This window comes from Pristis pectinata, chromosome 22 (genome assembly GCF_009764475.1).
Source record: "Pristis pectinata isolate sPriPec2 chromosome 22, sPriPec2.1.pri, whole genome shotgun sequence".
NCBI classification, from domain to species: Eukaryota; Metazoa; Chordata; class Chondrichthyes; order Rhinopristiformes; family Pristidae; genus Pristis; species Pristis pectinata.
This window is the reverse complement of record NC_067426.1, coordinates 2,967,466-2,990,683: the sequence shown is the minus strand read 5'-3', so window position 1 is coordinate 2,990,683 and position 23,218 is coordinate 2,967,466. Positions and strand designations below refer to the sequence as shown.

Below are 23,218 nucleotides of genomic sequence, written 5' to 3'. Positions count from 1 at the left end.
AGAATACAAGGTTAATGATAGAATTCTTAGCAGTGTAGAGAAACAGAGGGATCTTAGGGTCCAAGTCCATAGATCCCTCAAAGTTGCCACGCAAGTTGATAGGGTTATTAAGAAAGCGTATGGTGTGTTGGCCTTCACTAGTCAGGGGATTGAGTTTAAGAGCCACGAGGTAATGTTGCGGCTCTATAAAACCCTGGTTAGACCGCACTTAGAATATTGTGTTCAGCTCTGGTCGCCTCATTATAGGAAGGATGTGGAAGCTTTAGAGAGGGTGCAGAGGAGATTTACCAGGATGCTGCCTGGATTGGAGAGCATGTCTTATGAGTGGAGAGAAGGAGGATGAGAGGTGACTTGATAGAGGTGTACAAGATGATAAGAGGCATAGATCGAGTGGACAGTCAGAGACTTTTTCCCAGGGCGACAATGGCTAACACGAGGGGGCATAACTTTTAGGTGATTGGAGGAAAGTACGGTGGGGGGGGGGGGGATGTCAGATGTAAGTTGTTTTTACATAGAGAGTGGTGGATACGTGGAACACACTGTCAGGGGTGTTGGTAGAGGCAGATACATTAGGGACATTTAAGAGACTCTTAGATAGGCACATAGGTGATGGAAAAATGGAGCGGTATGTGGGAGGGAAAGGTTAGATTGATCTTAGAGTAGGTTAAAAGGTCAGCACAATATCAGGGGCCGAAGGGCCTGTCCTGTGCTGTAATGTTCTGCTGTCTCAACAGCCGTGTCTCTTCCTGAATGAAGATCCAAGTGGAATGTGGAGGTTGTGGGAGTTGTCATTAGAACGGGAGCTTCTACCTGCGACATGTGATAACGAGAATCGCTTTGCGGCAGCATTTGGGAGCAATGCTGGGATGTGGGAGGAATAAGGGGCAGCAAATGGCCATGGAATGAGGTGAAGAGAGCAGCAGTTGTACTTCAGCGGAAGGAGTTTCAGGATTAAATGGGAAAACAGGGGAGGCAGGGATGGCAGGAGTGTGATTGCAAATGAAGGGGAGAAGGTTACCAGAATGAGGGGACAGTCTGCAAGAGAAAACAAAGGTGAGGGAGAAAAGGGGGAGGTTGAGATTTCTGTCTTGAATAGAAATCTTCAACCTTGTTGGAGCTGAAGAAGAGTCCACAGAAATTCAGAGAATCAAAGACATTGATGGCAAAGAGTCATTCTGCCGTCCTGAGCAAAGCACCAGGAAAGGAGCTACTTCGGCTAATCCTACTCCCCACCTCTTCGGGTCCAGCGCTCGTCAGCTACCCTGGTGAGTGCTTCTGCCTTCATGCAGCGAGCTTCAGATTCCCACCGCACTTCCAGTCCTCAACTCTGCTCTAATAATTAACATATCTACACCTCAAACTCTCAGCTAAAGGAATGAATTCAGAGGGAAATTAGTGCTATTTCCGGTGAATGAGGAATTAAAAGTTATTTGTGTGAAAGATAGAGATGAATAAGGTGGGATTTTGTTGTTAACAGTCTTGGATAAACTGGTCACTTACCTAACAAAAAATGAGCAATCTTCCCCCTAAATTCACACTCCCTCATGCCTGCTTCGTTGCCCCAGCTCACAATGGGACTCCTTATCCAAAGTACTGCTGCTGGCTTCCTCGACTTTACAGCCATTCTTTGGCTTTTTCCCGTTCACACACCACCCTGGCTTCCTTCATCATCACTGGGTCTAAATCCTGGAACTCCCTGCCCAACAGCACTGTGGGAGCACCTTCCCCAGGAGGACTGGTTCCCGATACAGGCTCATTCCCACCTTCTCAATGGCACTTAGGGATGGGCATCGAAAGCTGACCTTGAAGGTGAAGCTCTCCTACTGTAAATTAGTTAACAAACAACAGACACTTTGATGCTAATCTGTAGGGTTTTGCAATAGGAGGTTGTCCCAGCCAAAAACAAGTGGGGCAAGAACAGAGGGAGCAAGGAGTACAAAGTACATCATTCACTGAAAGTGGCATCACAGGCGGACAGGGTGGTGAGGAAGGCGCTTGTCACATTGGCCTTCATCACTCAGGGTACCGAGTATAGAAGTTGGGATGTTCTGTCGCAGTTGTATAAGACATTGGTGAGGCTGCATTTGGAATATTGTGTTCAGTTTTGGTCGCCCTGCGATAGGAAAGATGCCATTAAGCTGGAAAGAGTGTTTTAAAGATTTACGAGGATGTTGCCAGAACTAGAGGGATTGAACTATTGGGAGAGGTTGGATCGGCTGGGACTTTATTCCTTGGAGCATGGGAGACTGAGCAGTGTTCTTATAGAGGTGTATAAAATCATGAGGGGCATAGATAGGGTGAATGCACACAGTCTTTTCCCCAGGGTTGGGGAATCAAGAACTAGACGGTATGGGTTTAAGGTGAGAAGGAAGAGATTTAGTAAGAACCTGAGGGGCAACTTTTTCACCCAGAGGTTAGTCAGTATATGGAAGGAGCTGCCAGAGGAAGTGGTTGAGACAGGTATAAAAACAACTTTTAAAAGACAGTTGGACAGGTACACGGATAGGAAAGGTTTGGAGGGATGTGGGTCAAACGCAGGCAAATGGGACGAGCTTAGGTCGGCATCTTGGTCGGCATGGATGAGTTGGGCCGAAGGGCCTGTTTTCGTGTTGTGCGACTAAGACTCTAGTCAGATGTCTTTCCACCACGATTGCTCTGATACAGGGTTAACTGGAGTGAGAGTCACTTGGAGTTCCTTGAAGTTTGCTGTGTAACTTCAGGAATACACAAGGTTTTTGGTACAAGGGAATGGAGTGGGACACTTGCTGAACCCAACAGCTATCATCCCCACTCAGCTTACTGCAGGCTGGCTCATGTTTCTCTCTGAGAAGTCTCACTGTTACTGCTGAATAGTGGCTATGAGGTTCAGATGCCGGGTGTTGTACCTGGAGCATCAGCTTCCTCAGCCTCTCCAGAGAGATGAGCCTCTGTTCTCACTGAAGGTCCACTGCACACTTGGGCTCTTTCAGTGCACACAATATGTGGCATTTAGGTACGGACCCACTTTGCGGGATTGAGGTTGTAACTACTTTGATCCAACACCTCTCCATCTCGTTGGATTTCCTCAACGACACTTCATATTCCATCTTGGTAGTCTCCAACATGATGGCATCAACATCGATTTCTCTATCTTCCAATAACCACTCCCATCCAGAGAAACAAAGGACTGCAGATGCTGGAGTAGCCAAATGAAAAACACTACGATGCTGGAGGAACTCAGCAGGCCAGGCAACATCCGTGGAGAAAACCCTTCCGATGACCCGTTCTCCCTCCTCTAGCCCTCTTCTTCCACCTGGACTCCCCCACCGGGCCTGTTACCTTCCCCGGACCTATTCATAGCTGACTGTGGGCACGGCATCAGCTGTCTTGACTTTTCTGCCCCCCTCACCCACTCCAACCTCACCCCTTCTGAACGCTCTGCCCCCCACTACCTCCGCACCAACCCTGACATTGTCATCAAACCAGCCAACAAAGGTGGTGCTGTGGTAGTCTGGCACTGACCTCTACCTTGCAGAGGGCAGCCATCAACTCTGGGACACTTCCTCCTACCTATCCCTGAACCATAACCCCACCGAGGACCACCAGGACATTATCTCCCGCACCATCACTGACCTCATCACATTGGGAGATCTCCCCTCCACAGCTACCAACATGACAGTCCCACAACCTAGGACTGCCCGATTCTACCTCCTCCCCAAAATCCCCAAGAAGGACTGTCCGGGCAGACCTATTGTCTCCGCATGCTCTTGCCCCACTGAGCTCGTATCCTCGTACCTGGACACTATCCTGTCCCCCTGGTCCAATCCCTTCCCACCTACATCCGTGACACATTACACGCTCTCCAACTCTTCCATAGCTTTAAGTTCTCCGACATGCACAACCTCATCTTCACCATGGACATCCAGTCCCTATATACCTCCATTCCCCATCATGACAGCCTCACCGCCCTCCGCTTCTTTCTTGACCAGAGACAGAACCAGTCCCCTTCCACTAACACTCTCCTCTGCCTGGCTGAACTTGTCCTCACCCTAAACAACTTCACTTCCGATTCCTCTCACTTTCTACAGACCAAGGGAGTAGCCATGGGCACTCGCATGGGCCCCAGCTATGCCTGCCGCTTCGTTGGCTATGTTGAATAGTCTCTGTTCCAAGCCTACTCCAGCCCCATTCCTCAGCTCTTTCTCTGCTATATCGACGACTGCATTGGTGCCACCTCTTGTACCCTTGTGGAACTCGACAGTTTCATAAATTTCGCCACTAATTTTCCCTCCTTCCTCAATCTTTCCGTCTCCATCTCAGGAGATTCCTTATCCATCGACATCTTCTACAAACCCACGGACGCCCACAGCTACCTCGACTACAGCTCCTCCCACCTTGTCTCTTGCAAGGACACTATCCCTTTCTCTCAATTTCTCCGCCTCCGCCGCATCTGCTCCCATGATGAGGCTTTCCACTCCAGGACATCCGAGATGTCCAACTTCTTTACTAACCATGGCTACCCATCTACTGTGTTTGAGAGAGCTCATACCCACATCTCTGCCATTTCTCGCACCTCTGCTCTCACCCCCACCCCTCCCAGACCCAAAAGGGATAGGGTCCCCCTTGTCCTCACGTTTTATCCCACCAGCCTACGTATCCAGCACATCATTCTCCGCCACTTCCGCCTTCTCCAACAGGACCCCACAACCGAGCAGATCTTCCCCTCCTCACCCCTTTCTGCCTTTCGCAGGGACCGGTCTCACCGCGACTCCCTAGTTCACTCCTCCCTCCCCACCCATCCCACCCCCACCCCGAGAACTTTCCACTGTCCCCGCCATAGGTGCAACACCTGCCCCTACACCATCCAGGGGACCCAAACAGTCCTTTCAGGTGAGACTGAGATTCACCTGCAGCTCCCTTAATATCATCCACTGCATTCGGTGCTCCAAGTGTGGCCTCCTGTACATTGGTGAGACCAATCGCAGGCCAGGTGACCGTTTTGCAGAACACCTGCGCTCTGTCCATAACCACGAACTGCATCTCCCCGTTGCCAGTCACTTCAACTCCCCCCCCACCACCCCCCCCGCCCCCCAACACTATCACAGATATGTCAGTCCTCGGCCTCCTCCACTGCCAGGAGAAGTCCAAGCGCAAACTGGAGGAACAGCAGCTCATTTTCCATCTCGGAACCTTGCAGCCTAATGGCATGAACATTGAATTCTCCACTTTAAGTAATCCCCACCCCCCCCACCACCCCCACCCCCCAAACCATGCCTATTATTTTCTTCCCTTTCCTAGCCTCTCTCTCTTTTTCCTATCCCCCTTTTCCCTTCTTTACCTGTGACCCATCCCCCGGTGGATCTGCTCTCCCCTCCTCCCCCGCACCTGCCCATCACTATCTCTTACCTGCATCTACCTATCACCACCCTATGCCCACCCCACCTCCCCTCTTTTGTCCACCTATCGCTGCTCTGCTTTTCCTTCCTATATATTGGGCTTCCCCTTTACCTACCTTCAGTCCCAAAGAAGGGTCCTGACCTGAAACGTTGACCACCTGCTTTTCTCCACGGATGCTGCCTGGCCTGCTGAGTTCCTCCAGCATCAACGTGTGTTTCAACCACTCCCATCTGTTCCTCCCCCCTTTGTTTTGCCTTATCCCCCAGCCCATTTATCCCTTCTCTTTTCCCTCCCCTGCCCTCACTACCTGCCCCTCACCCACACCTTCCTCCCTCTGGTTCCCCACCTCCTTCCCTTTATTCCATGGTCTACTGTCCTCTCCTATCAGATTCCATCTTCTTCAGCCCTTGTCACTTCCACCCATCACCACCCAGCTTCTCACATCATTCCCACTCCAGCCCTCCTCCACCAACCTACCTTCTCCTCTCACTTGGACTCACCTCTCACCTGCCAGCCTATGCTCCTCCCTCTTTTATTCTGGCTTCTGCCCTCTTTCTTCCCAGTCCTGATGAAAGGTCTCAGCTTGAACCGTCGACTGTTTATTTCCCTCCATAGATGCTGTCAGACCCGCTGAGTTCCTCCAGAATTTTGTGGATGTTGCTCGAAACTTTGTCCAGCATTCTCTGCCACCTGTGCAATGTCACTTCCACTAGCCCATCGGAAAGTCCACCACATCCCTCAAACTTTTATTCATTAACTAAGCCTCCATTCATAACCCATCCCTAAGTCCCCCAAACGTTAAGTTAACATCAGTTAACAGCCCACCAGGTTGGTGGTCTGAAGTCACATATAGTCCAGGCTTGGAAATCAGGGCAAATTTCCTTCTCTGAAGGGCAATACACAGGTTTGTACAACAATCTGTTAGTTTCATGAGTACCATTACAGTTACAAGTTTTCTCATTTAATTCCAGATTTAATTAATTATCTAATTGTCCAAATTTAAGTTTCGCAGCTGCTGTGTAACTCCCAAGTACCAGAAAATCCTTTGTTGAGATTTTCTCTGGGGTCAAATCAAAGCTACTTTATGTGAGGCAACTGCTATGAATTCCAAGGCTGACGCTCGGATGCAGGAGGTGTCTGATGAGGAAAGAATCAGAATCAGGTTTATTATCCCTGACATATGTTGTGAAATTTGTTTTGCGGCAGCAGTGCAGTGCAGGACGTAAAAATTACTATAAGTTTCAGAAGTAAATAAATAGTGCAAAAGAGGGGTAACGAGGTAGTGTTCATGGGTTCATAGACTGTCAGAAATCTGATAGCGAGGGGAAGAAACTGATAAAAGGTTGAGCAGGTTGGACCTACACTTACCGCGGTTTAGAGGAATGAGAGATGATCTTATTGAAACATAAAAGATTCTGAGGTGATTTGGCAGGGTAGATGCTGACAGATTGTTGGGGACATAGCTTCTCAATAATGGGTCAACCGTTTAAAATGGAGATTGGGTGAAATTTCTCTCAGAAAGGCATAAAGCTTTGGAATTCTTGATCCCATTGTGGAGGTTGTATCACTGAATAAATTTGTTCAAAAGGGGAGCCAAGGGTTAATGGGAACAGGCAGGAAGTGGAGCTGAGGCCAAGATCAGATAAGCCTTGATAACAGAGAATGATGGAGCAAGCTCAAGTGGCCATATGGTTGAATCCTGCTCCCACTTCTTATGTTAATGAAGCCTCCCCAATGAGTTATGAACATTTAGTGCAACACTCTTGCCGTTGTACTCTGTTTCTTTCAGTTCAGCTCAGGATCACTTTTGTTTTCAAGCAGTCCTCTCACTTTGTGCTACCTTCCCATAGTATTTTACAGACGTGTTATAAACTGCTCAATAAATACAATACCCAGCTCGTGATCAGGAGGATGGTGAGAGGGGGTCTTGTTGTGGTGGGACACAGTGAGGAACTGCAGCAACAAAAGTGTTTACCTAGAATCAGAATTGTTATGGTATGGGAGGCCATTCATCCATTGAGTCAAAACAGGCTCCCACTGCATCAGTCCCATTCCCCTACAAATTATTCTTCAGCGTCAATTCAAAACCCTTTAGAGGCACTGAATCACTTCCATGAGGCCCAACACCTCACCTTGACACGCTGTGGACTTCCAAACTTGATATTGAACTGTTCGGCTTCAGTAAATGACTTTCCCTGTCCGCGTCAGAATTGGTCACTTCTTCAGAATGTCAATCCATCTGGGACTTTGGATCAGGACTTTTCTCTTCATTAATACACCCTGACCTGCTGGACAAGCCCCACAGCCCTGCCACTAGCAACACAAACACATCCAAAAAAAAACTCTGACTGTCCCATTAACACATCTGACTGATCTCCATGACAACTCCAGCCTCACCTACAGCAGATATTCCCTTTGTCCTATTCACCCTTCCTGCCACCTCCTCGGCAATTTAAAACCAGACTTTTTAAATTTCTTTTCTCCAGTTCTGACAAAGGATCTCCAACTGTTGCTCAGGATCTTAAACATTTCAACCAAATGCCTGCCAGCCTTCTAACCTCCAAAGGCTACAAGCTTCGGCTTTCCAACCTTTACGCATAACACACACTAAGTCCAAAGGTCCCTGAAGGTGGCAGCACAGGTACATCGAGTGGTGAAGAAAGCATATGGGTAGCTGACCTTCGTTAGCAGGGGTGTAGAGTACAAGAGCAGGGAGGTAATGGAGGGCCACAACTTTCAAAGACATTGGTTTGTCCACAGCTCGAGTATTCTTGCAGTTCTGGTCAGCGCACCATAGGAAGGAGGTGACTGCACTGGAGAGGGTGCAGAGGAGATTCACCAGGACATTGCCTGGGATGGAGTGTTTGAGTTCTGAGGAGAGACTGGAAAGGCTGGGTCTGTTCTCCCTGGAGCAGAGGGGGCTGAGAGGGGGAACCTAACAGAAATATATAAAAGCATGAATAGAAAGAAAACTTTCCCCAGGGCAGAGGTATCTAAGACCAGAGGGATAGGTTTAAGGTGAGGGGTAAGAGGTTCCAAAGGAAACCTCAGAAACATTTGGTCCCCCTCCCCAGAGGGTGCTGCAGTCTGGATTGCACTGCCTGAGGGGATGCTGGAAGCAGAGACTCTCACAACATTTAAGCAGAATCTGGAGAAGCAATTGAATTAACAAGACACGGAAGAATACAGATCAAGAGCTGGTAAATAGGATTAGTATAGATGGGTACTTGATGGTTGGCACAGTCACGGTGAGTCAAAGGTCCTGTTTCTGTGCTGATGGCTATATGACAAGCCACCCAGTCCAGTTATTAGTCCAGTAAACCCTCCATGTACTCAATATTCTTCCTTAAGTAAGGAGACCAATACTGTGCAAGGTACTCCAGATAAAGATGTATAAAATCATGAGGGCCATAGATAAGGTGGACGGTCACAGTTTTTTTCCCAGGGTTGGGGAATCTAAAACTAGAGGGCACAGGTTTAAGGTGAGAGGGGAGAGAGTTAAAAGGGACCTAAAGGGAAACTTTCACCCAGAGGGTGGTGCGTATATGGAATGAGCTGCCAGAGGAGGAACTGAGAGAGGCGGATACAATTACAATGTTTAAAAGACATTTGGATAAGTACATGGATAAAGAACATAGAACGTTATGGCACAGAACAGGCCCTTCAGCCCACAATGTTGTGCCGACATAGCTAGTCCTTTCTATCTGCAGAAAGCCCATATCCCTCCATTTTCCTCTCATTCATGTGCCCATCCAAGACCCTCTTAAGAGCCCCCAATGAATTTGCATGTACCACCCTATCAGGCAACATATTCCAGGCATCCACCAGTCTCTCAGTAAAAAACGTACCCCTCACGTCTGTTCTGAACCTACCCCCTCTCACCTTAAGTGCATGCCCTCTGGTATTGGATCGCTCAATAATGGGAAAAAGATATTGCTTGTCCACCCTATCTATGCCCCTCATAATTTTATACACTTCCAACAGATCTCCTCTCAGCCTCTGCCGCTCCAGAGAAAAGAGCCCAAGTTTGTCCAGCCTCTCCTGATAGCACATGCCCTCTAATCCAGGCAGCATCCTGGTAAACCTCCTCTGCACCCTTTCTCAAGCCTCGACATCCTTCCTGTAGTGAGGTGACCAGGGTAGGAAAAGTTTAAAGGGATATGGGCCAAACACAGGAAAATGGGGCTCGCTTGTATAGACATGTTCGTTAGCATGAACAAGTTGGGCCAAAGGGCCTGTTCTGTGCTGTATAACGCGATGACTCCATGTGGCAGGGCTGTGAGGCTTGTCCAGCAGGTCAGGGTGTAATAATGAAGAGAGAAAACCAGAGCCAATGCCCTATATAACTCAGGCATAACCTCCTTACTTTTGTATTCAATCCCTCTCAGAATATGATCTAGAGACACAAGAGACTGCAGATGCTGGAATCTGGGGCTAAAAACAAACTGCTGGTGGAACGCAGCTGGTCAGGCAGCAACTCTAGAGGCAGAGGGTCGGTTGACGTTTTGGGTTGAGAGCCTCCATCAGGACTGAGAGTGTAGAGGGGAGGTAGCCAGTGTAAAGAGATGAGGAGGAGGGGTGAGGCAGGAGCTGGCCAGCGATAGGTGGATCCAGGGGAGGAGGGGTTGATGGAGCCAGGCTGGGGAGGGAGGGTTGGAGGTGGTGACACAGGCTGGGAGGTGAGAGGTGGAGGTGACAAAGGGCTGCCGATGGTGGAACCTGATGACGAAGGAAGGTGGTGAGTGGAACCACAAGGGACGGGTGGTGGGCAGTGGGGGGAGAGGACATGGGACCCAGTGGGAGGTGTGTGTGGGTGACAGGCAGATGGAACCAATTGGAACAGCACCTCATATTCCTGGGTAGTCTACAAACCCACGGCTCGAGCATTGAATTCCCCAATTTCAGATAAACTGCATCCCTTCTATTCCTTTCTCTCTCCTCCTGATCCACCCAGATTCTCTTGCACACACCCTCCTTTCCAAACCCCAATCCTAGCCCCCTCTAACCCAGTTTCTTTCCCTCCCCCACCCGAAACTTCAACTACCCCTCTGCTTCCACAGATGCTGCCTGACCTGCTGAGTTCCTCCGGTGGTTTGTTTTTTAGCAAATGATAATGTTCTGTTGGCTTTCCGAGTTACTCACGGTGCCCACAACTACACTTTGTCACGTACCGGCTCACCCACATTCCTCTGAAATCGCTCACCATTTCGAGAAGCAAACAAACCCCACCCCAAGACAGCCCAACACCTCCCTCTCCGCTCCATCCCTGTCCCTCCCTCTCCATCTGAAGCCCTCAACTCTGTGGCTAGCACAAGACCTGGTTCAGGAGTCGAGCAGCAGTGAAAAGAGGCCTGGCGTCTCACCCAGAACAAAGGGGTGAATGCGATTGTGTCCCAGGAGCTTTGGCAGTGAAGGTGTGGAGCTGTGACGTGGTAGGACTAAGACCATGAGGCTTATTCACAGTGCGGCTGTTATCGGCAAAGTGAATGCAGGAGGACACAGCCAGGATGGCCCCCTTATTCATCACCTGGTCTCCCTGCCATCATGCACTGACATCTTCACCACTAGCCAGCCACGTGATGGAGAGCAGGGTGATGAGAGAGGTGGGCTGCTGTAGTCTCAGACGTAAGAACGTAAGTGGAGGCAGGATTAGGCCATTTGGCCCCTTGTGGCTGCTGTCCTATTCAATAAGAAGAAAGCTGATCACCAGACGAGATGAAGGTGGCTGGACAGAAGATGTGGTGTAGGGGAGGTGGGGAAGGGTTCTAATAGTCACTGGTTGTGCGGGGAGTTGTCCCCGGAATAAGAGTGCCCTCACCAGGAGTGTGCCCTTAACAGGAGGAAAGCCCTCACCAGGAGTGTCCTCACCAGAAGTTAAAGACATCTCACACCCACTTTCACAAGGGCAATGAAGAATGAACAGTATTTTCCAGTGATGTCTACGTATTGGAAAATGACTCGATATAATCAAGGTTATCTTCATGTTTTGGAAGAGTTATCAGATCACAATCTGTATGCAGAAACTTCAGGTCTGGGTTTAAACTTCAGTGCGCTTGCCGTCAGTGCACAGCATCAGGATCATTAGCAACTCTGCTCATTTACATAACTTGTGCCATGGAAAGTGAGGTGAAATTGTTGGGAACAGAAAAGTGGGAATGAGTGACAATTTATCTGGGAGCACAAAACCCAGGAGAGGACCTCCCTCCTATCATGGCCTTCCCCTGTGCTCTTCCTTCTCCTACTCATCTCTTTCTTTCCTTGAGATCAGCCACATCTTTAGCTTTTTTCCAGAATCTGATGAGGGGTCATCGCTGGGAAGTAGCCTGTTTCGCGGAATCCCCTCCCTAACTCCCGAGCCAGGCAGCCCTCAATAAGCAGGGCCTCCACACTGCAGTATCTGTGGGGTGTGGTGGGCTCCAAGCCACCAGGACCCCTCAGGCAGCAGAACCCAAGGTGCTGCCCAAAGACCACCGTGATGGCCCTGTCGAGGCCTGTCCTCTACTTCCACCTGTCTCCGGTGATCACCAAAATTTAGAAACAATATTTTTAAGAGAAAAGTTAAAAATTATGAAATGTTAAGCTATTTAAAACATAACTGAACTGCTCTTAATTAAAAACATGAATGTATGTGAAAGAACAGGCTCACTGACTACCAGTCTCTCTGACCCAGCCCAGCAGCGCTCCCTCCCCACCGTTACCGCCCGCTGTGTCCAAGGGCTTCAGGGTTTGCTGCTTTTATTTCAGACTTTGAGCGAAATGTCAGAAGGGGAATGCGATGCCCACAGACTGCACTATTACTCGGTCACCTCAAGCACCGTGAATTTCTGCTCCCCGATCTTCTCAGCGCCCGACATTCCCTTGGCCCAGACTTGTCCTGTGCCAGCCGTACCGGGAGAGTTAATGATCACACACAGACCGGAGTGGGTGTGGTGAGGGAGAACTCCCATGCAGGCAACACCCTTCTACAGACTACTTCCCTTTACACACAATCACAGACGTCTGGTCGACTGCACTAAACAAAGAGCTACGTGTGGATGAGGTGTGTGGTCACAGTGCCCATAGGCTGGCTCCATGACAAACGGGATGGTGAATTCCTCACTATTTCTCAAGGACACAGATGGAGGCCACTCTGCTCATCGAGTCTATGCTGGCTCTCAGAGCAACTCTGTCAGTAGAATTCCCTCAGTTATTTCCCTGTAACCTGTTCTCTCTGACATACCCATCAACTCCTTGGAGGTGTATAAAATCATGAGGGGTATAGATAGGGTGAATCCACTCAGTTTTTTTTCCCAGGGTTGGGGAATCAAGGACTCGAGGCATAGGTTTAAGGTGAGAGGGGAGAGATTTAATAGGACCCTGAGAGGCAACTGTTTTACACAATGAGTGGTATGTGGAACGAGCTGCCAGGGGAAGTGGTTGAGGCAGGTACAAATAATAATTTTTAAAAGATAAGACAAGATTTCTTTATTAGTCACATGTACATCGAAACACAGTGAAATGCATCTTTTGTGTAGAGTGTTCTGGGGGCAGCCCGCAAGTGTCGCCACGCTTCCAGTGCCAACATAACATGCCCACAACTTCCTAACATTTACATCTTTGGAATGTGGGAGGAAACCGGAGCACCCGGAGGAAACCCACGCAGACACGGGGAGAACATACAAACTCCTTACAGACAGCGGTGGGAATTGAACCAGGGTCACTGGCGCTGTAAAGCGTTACGCTAACCGCTACGCTACCGTGCCTTTCGAACAGTTGAACAGGTACATGGATTGGAAAGGTTTAGAAGGTTATAGGCCAAACACCGGCAAATGGGACTAGCTTGGATGGGGCATCTTGGTCAGCATGGGTTAGTTGGGCCGAAGGGCCTGTTTCTGTGCTGTATGACTCCAACTCCCTCCTGATTCTTCTGTCACGCAGTGTACAGTGGCTAATCATCCTACCAAACAATATACTGCAGCTCATTGGACAAGTGCTGCTATCACAACAGAGAGACAGAGGCTGCAGATGCTGGAATCTGGAGCAACAACAAACTGCTGGAGGAACTCAGTGGGTCGGGCAGCATCTGTGGAGGGAAAGGGATGGTCGATGTTTTGAGTCGAGACCTTGCATCCTTGACCCGAAACATCGACCATCCCTTTCCCTCCACAGATGCTGTCTGACCCGCCGAGCTCCTCCAGCAGTTTGTTTGTGTTGTTATCATTACTGAAAATCCACTGGAACCTGGGAATTCTTTGGCAGATCCTTGTGCTGCATTGTAAAAATCCTCCGCTTCTCTAATCTACAATTGTTCATTAGTCCATGGAAACCTGAAATGGGAGTTCCCCAAATATCTCATTTCATTTCATTAACTAATCCTCCAACTGAAAGGTTGCCAGGGCGGGTCAGGATCTTGACTGGGTGGGAATAGATGGGATGGTTAAAGGGCTTGAAGCCAGGGGCTGGTTTGCTTGCAGTGTCACAGCCAACAACCCAACGTTGAGGTGAAATTAATGCTCGTCAGAATCACAAACACACACTCCCAGTCAAGCTGAGTTTCTGGGATAGAATCACAAGGTGCAGCAAGAGGCCATTCAATTTCCATGCCAGCCAAAAGAATCCTCCCAGCCTATCCTCAGCTCCGAGTGCTCGGTCTGTGGCCTTGGTTATGGTTCTTCAACTAGTCCTTGAGGCACTTCCTGAAAGCACTGAGGATTTCTGCCTCCACTGCCCTTACAGGAACCGAGAACCAGACCCCCACGACCCTTCTCGCGAAATTATTTTTCCTCAACCTCCCCTCTGATCCTTCTGTCTTTCACCTCTGTTAATGGTCTCCCTGATAACAGAAATCAGCCCTCGGTGTCATAGAGTTATACAGCAAGGAAACAGTCTCTTCAGTCCATGTTGACCAAGATGCCTTCCTGACATAGTCCCAGTTTCCTGTGCTTGGCCCATATCCCTCAGAACCTTTCTTATCCATGTACCTGTCCAAATGTCTTTAAAAATTTAATTGTACCTGCCTCTACCACTTCATCTGGCAGCCCATATATGGGTATAGGTATGGGTACATCCCCATATACCCACGTCTATGTGGGTATATTCCACATACCCACCACCCTCTGTGTGAAAAAACTTGCCCCTCAGGTCCTCTCACCTTAAACCTGTGCCCTCTAGTTTTAGACTCCCCTTACCCTGGGAAAAAGACTGTGTCCATCCACCTTTACTCCCACCTCATCCTCCCATAATTTTATATATCTCTTCTCAACCTCTCCTCTTTCAAAGAAAACCGCCCCAGCCCAGACAGATTTGCTCCATAACTCTAATTCACCAGCCCTGGCAACTTCCTTGTAAATCCCCTCCATGCCCTCTCTATGTCATGCCATCTTTCCCCGTGTGGTTTTCTTCCCTCTCTTTAATTTTGTTTTCCCGAAAAGTTGGGGGAGCAGCTTCTCATGGGTTTGAGGACAGGAAAACAACTGCTCTGATCTGACTTGGAACTTCAATCCAAAAGTAAAGCAGGACACAGCACTCAGCTGGTAAAACATGACCACAACAGTAACTGGGAATGGCTTTGTAGGCAGCATGGAACACAACTTGAACAGAGACACAAGAGATTCTACAGATGCTGGAATCTGGAGCAACACACACACAAAGTGCTGGAGGAACTCAGCAGGTCAGGCAGCATCTACGGAGGGAAATAAACAGTCGACATTTCAGGTCGAGACCCTTCATCGGGAACACAACTTGTTAACTTGGTCAGAAGTCATCATGTCATTTAAATATCCAAAGCACAGAGCTGTTTGTCAATGTGAGGCACAGCCTTCATCTCCTTCAATAGACATAGAAGACAAACAATTGAAGATGGTTGGTTTATTTTCTGTTGGAGATGTGGGGCTGGGGAGGTGGGTGATAGCTGCTCAAACTTAAAAAGGTCTTTGACACAAAGCCCCCATGGATCTATTCTGAACTTTCAAATATTATGGGGACCTTTTTTGAATTACTTTCAAAACCACTGATTTGGTGCTAAATGTACAGATATTGGCCGATACCACTATGCCTTTAGGATGTTACTAAACAGCTTTGGTTTTGGTAGTGGGGTTAGATTTTCTTTTATAATAAGATTATTCCAACTCATCAATATCAATTGATTTTTTTTTGTTTATCAATATGAAGCATTGTGATTTCTTGTGTGACTCAATATAATCTATTTTGTAACATCTTTTTTTCCTTTGTTTCATGCATTTTGTACTTATTTGAAATTAATAAAAATATTGACAAAGAAAGACACAGAGCCCCAAATGCATATTCCTCTTACCCATTAACGTAGCCAAATATATTAGACTATAATCACAGCATTCACACATTATCCAGAATTGTAATATATATAAAAAAAACAGTTCTTGAGCATTTCTAATGTTTTGCATCAAACGATAAATGTTGGCTGACAATACATCACATCATACGGTGCGGAACCCAACAACAAATGTTGCACTTCATAATGAGGACATTTCGGTTATCACTAACTCTAGCTGGAGGAGATCAATTAACAGCACAGTCTTACCTAATTGCACTGATTTTCTTGCAAAGTCATCAGACATCACTGTGAAGCGTTTCCTGCGTACAGCTCATCCTGATTTTGGTCCAGTAGTAAGCCCATCGGTGTCGGTCTACGATTCCCTTGTTTGTCGGTGTAGTTACTGTCCACATGTATAGAAGAATCACTTGATGCTGGCGAGGTGTTTGCCGTGGTTATTGTAGCACTGGCATAAGGGGAACCGCCGTAATCCATAGCAAGCTTCTGTGCTTGTTTCTCAATTTGTGCTACTGTGTTTAGAGGGATTATTTGGGGTCTGGAAGTGGATATATTATCTCTTCTCTGAATCCCAAACAAAGACAGTTCAGCTTCTTTTTTGTTCTCATCCAGTGAGCTGTAAGGAGCAGAATTCTGCAAATACCCAGCATTTGTTTCCAAAACAGCTGCATTATCAGCATCAAACTGGAGATGTGAAGCTAACAAATCTTGGTTGGCTGCTGCAGTGCTCTGAGAAACATCGGTGCTGTTTTCTAATGTGTCATAAAAAGTTGGATGTTTCTTTCCTTCAGTTGACTCCAAACTGCCTGCATACCCTGGGGTATGCAATGGATAAAGCTCTCGGTTATCGGGCAGGAGTCTTTCATGGTCTTGGCTGATTGAGTGCTGCAGTGTCTGAACAGAGAGCTGTTCTGCTTCCACTGCAGATTGCTTTAGGTCTGAATACATGGAAACAGTTTCTTGAATATCATTACCAGCGAATCTTGCTGGAAAACTTTCATCAGGCATTGGTCGGGTGCAGCCTGGAGAATATAAGCTACAATATTCTTTCTGATCGCTTTTTGGAACTTGGAAATTTTGGACATTTGAGAGAGTTGAAGGCAGAGTGCTATCTCCGCCATAGCCATAGTCTAAACCACAGTCTGGACTTTCAGAGAACGCAGGGCTTGCTCCTGGAATTTTCTGTAATAGCTTTGATTTACGGACAGACTGTTCTTTTTTATTTGAAGTAGACGGGCTTCTGACGTTCCTCATCTGTCTGGGTGCTGACGTCTTCCTGGGAAAGAATGGGGGAGATGCAGGAAAAAGCAAGTGAGGAGGGCTGGACATATCAACCCGCTTCCGCCTTCCGTACAGGACTCTGGAATCACTGGGGAAAGGTACGTGATGGTTCCACAGACGTTTGGAACCCACTTTTGGTCCAGCTCTTTCAACGGGTATGGTTTCATCCCAGTCCATCATTAACTTCTCCAGGCTGGAGAGACTAGACTTTTCCTCACTTGCTATATTGCTGCAAATGTTCCCACCGCCTTCAGAATTCCCAAAAGCCGTGTTAAAGTGAGATGATGATTCCGTGAGCGTCTCTGGAAACGACCTTAGCTTGGCCTTCTGAGGTGTATAGTTTGAGATATCCAAAATGTCCTTTGATTCATTCAAGCTGTTATAATCTAATACTGGAGTGTAATGGTGATTAAAATGTGCCATATTCCCATCACATAGATTAAAACCGGATTTACCACTCAGTTGAAGTCCTCTAAAGAATGCCATCCTGGTATCAGTCGATAATTGTGGTGAATTAAAGTATTTCTGAGATGGGTGGTCCATAGAACAGGCTGCATCTGATTGACTCTCAGAAGTTAAGGATGCTTGTAAGGACATTGGACTGCGGGGGTCTGGTCTGAAAGAATTAAATGGAGAAGCGGTATTAAAGTGTAGCTTTGAACCAACTGCATGTTGATTGAATGCATCAGCAGAGGTGGATTGAGAAGAAGTATTATTGCTTGTGTCATAGCCAAATGTACAATCTCTGGTGCCTAGAAAGTCCAGACCAGAAAGCTCTCTAGGTTGCTGCAGTGTATCCGAATTACTGAAACTTTGAGTTTTCATTCTGTAATTACCATAATGGCCATAGTTATCTGGAGTCTGCTGACACGAGAGGCCACTCTGCCTAGAGAGGGCTGGCTGAGGAGCGACTCTTTGGAAAGTTTCTGTCTCAGAAGAATGATACGAGGAGCCGTAATCAACACTATCGGAATTATCTGGGATCATCTGTGGGTAAGTCTGTCCTGTTTGGTTTGCATGCTGCTGGGTGCTAGCACAATTAGGGGAGTTGGTTTTCTCAAAACCTTCTTGGAAATGTGTTAAGTGCCTTGACGGTGGCGTTGAACTACTGACTCCAAAGCCTCCAGTTATATTACATGATTCTTGCCCAGCCTGTGAAAATGACAAGTCCATCAAATCTGAAGAATCATCTGAATCGAGAAGTGAACGGAAGTAACCAGCAATGCAACCAGGACTTTGCTGAGCAACATTGCTTTGGTTAGAGGAAAGCCGACCCATTAAATATCCATTCCTCGACATGGACCTCGAATCCCAAATGGCATTGGGAAATGATTGCGTTGACATTCCTGGGTAGGAAGGGTACAATCCATTCCTGATTTGCTTTGAAGGGTAACCTTGGCCTGTGGCCCAACAATTCTCATTTTGTCTGGCCCATTCGGAATTCTCAGCATTCATGTTCTGAAAAATGCTGTGCTCTGGGAACGGAATTGCTCGCTTGTATGGTTTCCGTCTTTGGACTGGTTTCTCTTTCATTTCTGTACCCCACTTGCATTTTCTTGCATACAATTTGGTTTCACCTAAGAATATCCGTTTTCTCTTTCCAATACCCTCGAAGAAATCGCTAAAGGTAGAAGATGACTCTGCAAATTGCCCAACTTGCCGTCCTCGTGAACAGCCTGCTTTACCACCCCTCCTCCGTGTGCCTGCTAACGTTCGGTAAAACTGCGACATATCTTGGTGCATGGAGGCTGATCTCTGAAAGGATCCAGGGTCACTGGGAGACCAACATCTGGGCGGTGAGCATCTGCCCAAGATCAAACTCTGTTTGGTTAAAAAGGCCAATTTGGACAAAACATCTGCATAGTCTGTAGTGCTGTCATTGGATCCAGCAATGTATGTCGGCTGTGGGGGAGAAAGTTTGTGGTGCCTGGGCTTTCTTTTCACGTGATTGGTAGGTTCAATGCTGCCTTCAGGTAGCACTTTCCGTGGCCTCCCTCTTTTTCTTTTAATGACTACAGGGACATCACCCGTAGGCAGCATCGTCATCTTGTTTCTCCGACCTTTCTTCATCGTTGGGACCGCAGCCATGTTTTGTTCTGGCATTGTGATGTACTGCATCTTGACTCCTGAACTCAGATTGTTGTGTGTTAGAAGCTTTTGGCACATTTTTGTCTTTCTCTCAGTTTGTATCAGGTACTTCTGAATATTGATTTTTGTTATCTTAACTAACATCTTCCGACTTCCTTTGCATTTATATTTTGGATTTTTATTGAAAATTGTCCTTTTAAGTGGCAACCGAGAGACAGCTCCATAATCTTGACAACCTACTGTTGATACTGAAGGAATAGAAACACTCTTGCAGTACTTTTCAAACTCAAGTTGTTCCAGGCTACTTTCTCGATTATACTGGACCATTGTCTTTTTTCTCAGAGCGTACTTTTTACACGTTGTCTCGGCTAGAAGGAGTCCCGCGTTTAATTCCCTCTCATTCTGGTTGTGTTTCAGAATACCAGCTTTGGAGCTTTCACAGTTTACATGGTGCCTATGTTCTGGCACACTATACAACGAAGACATATTTTCAAAGAAGCTATTGTTGTTAGGAACCGCAGATGAGATCAGCGCTTCGATTTTGGAACCTGTATTGGCAGAATCAAACTTGCCAAATTCAACATGTCTGCGTTCACAATGGTCTGTGCTCTCCTTCCTTTGTGATCTATCCATTGCTTGTCTTCTGTTTGCCATCTGAGCTTTAGATGTTACATGTAGGCTTTCCGCTGGGCTTCTAACACTGCTAGCAAGCACAACTGAAGAAAAGAAACTATACTGTAATCCTGTCTTTTCATTCTTTGCTACTTTGCTTCCATTACTTTGAAAGGTGTTGGAGTCAACTTTAAGTGCATCACAACTGAGTTTGATGCCATTATTCTGCATGTCATTAGACAAGAGATTTAAGTCTTTCATGATATCTCTTAAAGTTACTACAGGGTACAAATTATTTTTGCCATTGCCACATTTGTTTTTCAGCAATGCCACAATGTTGTTAATCTTTCTTTTCCCAGTTCCCAATGAAGCATTTGGAAAACTTCTATGGAGTGTTTCTTTTGCAACTTCATTTTTTTCTGCTTTACCAATGCTGGTCTGGTCTGACCTTATGTCTGACTTAAGGCTTTCCTTGTTAAAACAGCTTTGTGTTTTCCTAGTCTCACAAATACCAACTGAATCCATTTGAATCACAGTATCTGGTTGATTATAAGTGTATGCATTTGAATACTGACCATCTTTTACCTCTAGAGACCCATTGGGTGAAGGAACACCTTCAGTTTCTTCAGAGCCATTACAAGGTTCCTTAGAAGCGGACATTGTTATTATGGCTGGTGTGTGTGTTCTCCTTTAGTACTCTTTGAATGTTAATGTTAGCAGCATTGGAATAGGTGTTGGTTTGTGAACTCCTACAGTTTATGGAAGCACCTATAGTTAAAACAAATTTAAAAAAAATAAAAACCACGCTGATTTATTTTAAACTGCCTACATATGATCCTGCTATTTATAAATGTAAACAGGTTTACACAGAAGACTATGAAATGTGGTAGATTATAGTGGCATATAAACATGGAAGGAAAAAATATTTTGTCAGATTAGCCAAGATAAGAGCACATAGCTACATTTTAAAATAAAGCATTCAGTTGTTCTACTCAATTTAAGGTTCAAATCTTGGAATTAATTAATTTATTAGGGTTAGGAGAAAGTGCAGTATGTTTGATCCAATATTTTAGTTACTATATCAAACTAACCCCTGGTGTTAATTTGATGTGATTAAGATTTATATGAAAACTTTAATTTAGTAGAACAATTTTAAATAAAGTATGAAGGTTAACTACTCCAGGCATAGCAATGCTTATTCTCCAAATGATTGTCTCCATTTCTTACCATGGGTCTATTTTTGATTCTGCCAATAGGGATGTCTTTAAGTTTCACATTTTAAAGTAAATTAATATTCTCATTAAAGGTCTGTAACTTTCTCCAGTGACGCAGTGTATAATGTGACCTTGCGTCAAATATTTACCCAAATGTTTTCTGTTGACTTAGCCAACCAGAGGTCTTAAAACAGGAAAATGTAGGTCAGGTATTAAGGAGACTATTATTCAAAGAAACATTACAATGCCTTTTCCCTTCACTTCAAGTCTCTTTCACAAACAATGGTTACCCTAAAGGGTTCCTATCAAAGGAGGTTAGAGGTTCTGAGGTTATGCCAGATCCAGCAGGGAGCAGATTACAACGAGTCAAAGACTGGGTAGAGGAAGCACAGTTTTGAAAACAGATTGCCACTTCTTTAATGGTTCTTCTGTGGTCAGTGACAATAGAACCAGTGAAAGCTTCACTTAAACAGGTGTGCCAGAGAACTGTTCTTAAAACCATCACACCCCCTGCATGGCAGCTTCAAGGTTCTCACCGATATTTCTAAATGCCCACAACTTCTTTATCACAGTGCTACAAACTCCCCAGGGCTCTTGTTCTGAAAACTTGCCGACGTAGAACTTTCAGCCTCAAACCAACAGTTATGCCGCTATCTACGGATAGCAGCAAAAAGCGAGGGGGGGGTGGGGGTAGACTTCCCATTCTCTTGAAGGAGAGCAAATGATGCATCATAAAAGTAAATTCCAACTTTAGCCATTTGCTTTTGTTCATCTTTATTTTTTTGCCCTCATGTTTTTGGACCTGCTTTTATTTGTTCCTTCCATAATTATAATGACATAGGAGGTGGCCATTTGGCCCATCAGATCCATGCTGACCTCGAGCAGAGCAATCCCATCAGTCTCATGCCTCTTTCCTTTCCTGTCAAGTGTCTGAGGAAGAAATTTGTCTCTGAACACTGGTTCTAAACAGATGTCCTCTCCTCTCCTAAAATCCCTGCCGCCCCACCCCTGATACTCGATAAGGTTGGTGCCAATTGGAGAGCCCCAAGTTAACACCAGCAAACACAACTGAATTTCTAACTCATGTCTTTGGTCTCACCCCTCTATTAAACATTATTTAGAGAAAGCAGCAGCTATTCAGAAGATGAAGAAACTTTCTTGAATTGCAGACAGAATTTGAAATCAGTCAGCAATAAAAATAAGACGATGAACGGAAATGGAAGCAGAAAGCGATGAGGTAGCTGAAATGATTCAGGTTCAGCACGGCACATGGCTGCTCTGTCTAAAAGGAACATAGTTATTCTCGAGAACATAAGATGGCCAACAAAAGATACTCCTGACCCCTAATATTTTGACTGGAGTATTTTATATTCACCACACTATTGTGTTTTGGGGATACAACACCCTTCATCAAATGATACAGATACTTTAACTTTACCTAGCACTCCCACATGTCTCGCTTCTGCATCTCAGCCCAGCAATCCTTCTCTAGTAAAGTCTTCAACCCAGCACGATTGTGGTTACCCACAGATTTCTGGTTGGTTTTGAACCCCTTTTCAAATGAGGTACTGGATCAAGGTTTGGCATCACTCATCACGAAGATGCTTAATGCCAGTAGCTCTAACCTCGAAGTGAATAATCATGCCTATTTAATACACCTCCATGCCAAAGGGAGATACTTGTTGCAGAGACAGTGCAAGTGAGATCTGTTAAATGAGTTCCTTGGATGGAGAGAATGGGCTATACTCATTGGAGTTCTGAAGGAAGAAGGGGGGAGGGGGGAAATAGGTCTTTTGAGGATATTGAGGGGGATTAAGAGGGTAGATGTTGAGAGGCTGCTGAGTCCAGAATTAGTGACATTGTCTCAGGATAACAGGTTGGCCTGAGGTGAGGAGAAACTTCTTCACTCAAGGTGTGTGAATCCTCAGACAGGATTCTCTATCCCAGACAGCTGTGGAAGCTCATTCCTTGACTGTATTCAAGGCTGGATTAAGGTATTTTTGGACACCAAGGGGATTGGAGGGAATGGCGGACTTGTGGTGGAGGATCTCAGTGAGAAGCAGTGCAGCTTGACAGGTTGACTAACCAGATCCTATTTCTCATCTTCTAACTGTGGACAGAAAGGTAAGTAAAAATGGGGAGGAAAAGGTAGAAACGGACATGTCTTATGTTTTAGAGAAAGGGTAGGGATGAAGAGAACAAAGGGAATGTCTGTCACTGGGTGGAGACCAAGGGAGACCGAGTGGTGCCTGAGAGTGGGTGTGGAAGGCTGGTTAACTGCTGTTGATTTATCTGCAGGAGGTGTAAAAATGAGCAGGATGAACGAGGAAAGAGGGAAAAGAAGATGCTGGGTCTCTAA

The 23,218-nt window shown here is 46.3% G+C and overlaps 1 protein-coding gene across 1 annotated transcript in view; it reads right to left on the bottom strand.

Moving 5' to 3' along the window:
* The window catches only part of ahdc1 (AT hook, DNA binding motif, containing 1), a 216,351-nt gene that overhangs the window by 8,926 nt on the left and 184,207 nt on the right, over window positions 1-23,218 (bottom strand). The window contains exon 3 of the mRNA XM_052036500.1: window positions 15,914-19,749. Coding sequence (XP_051892460.1) covers window positions 15,950-19,687 — 3,738 coding nt within the window. The 5' untranslated portion in view covers window positions 19,688-19,749 and the 3' untranslated portion in view covers window positions 15,914-15,949. The remainder of the gene's footprint in view (window positions 1-15,913; window positions 19,750-23,218) is intronic.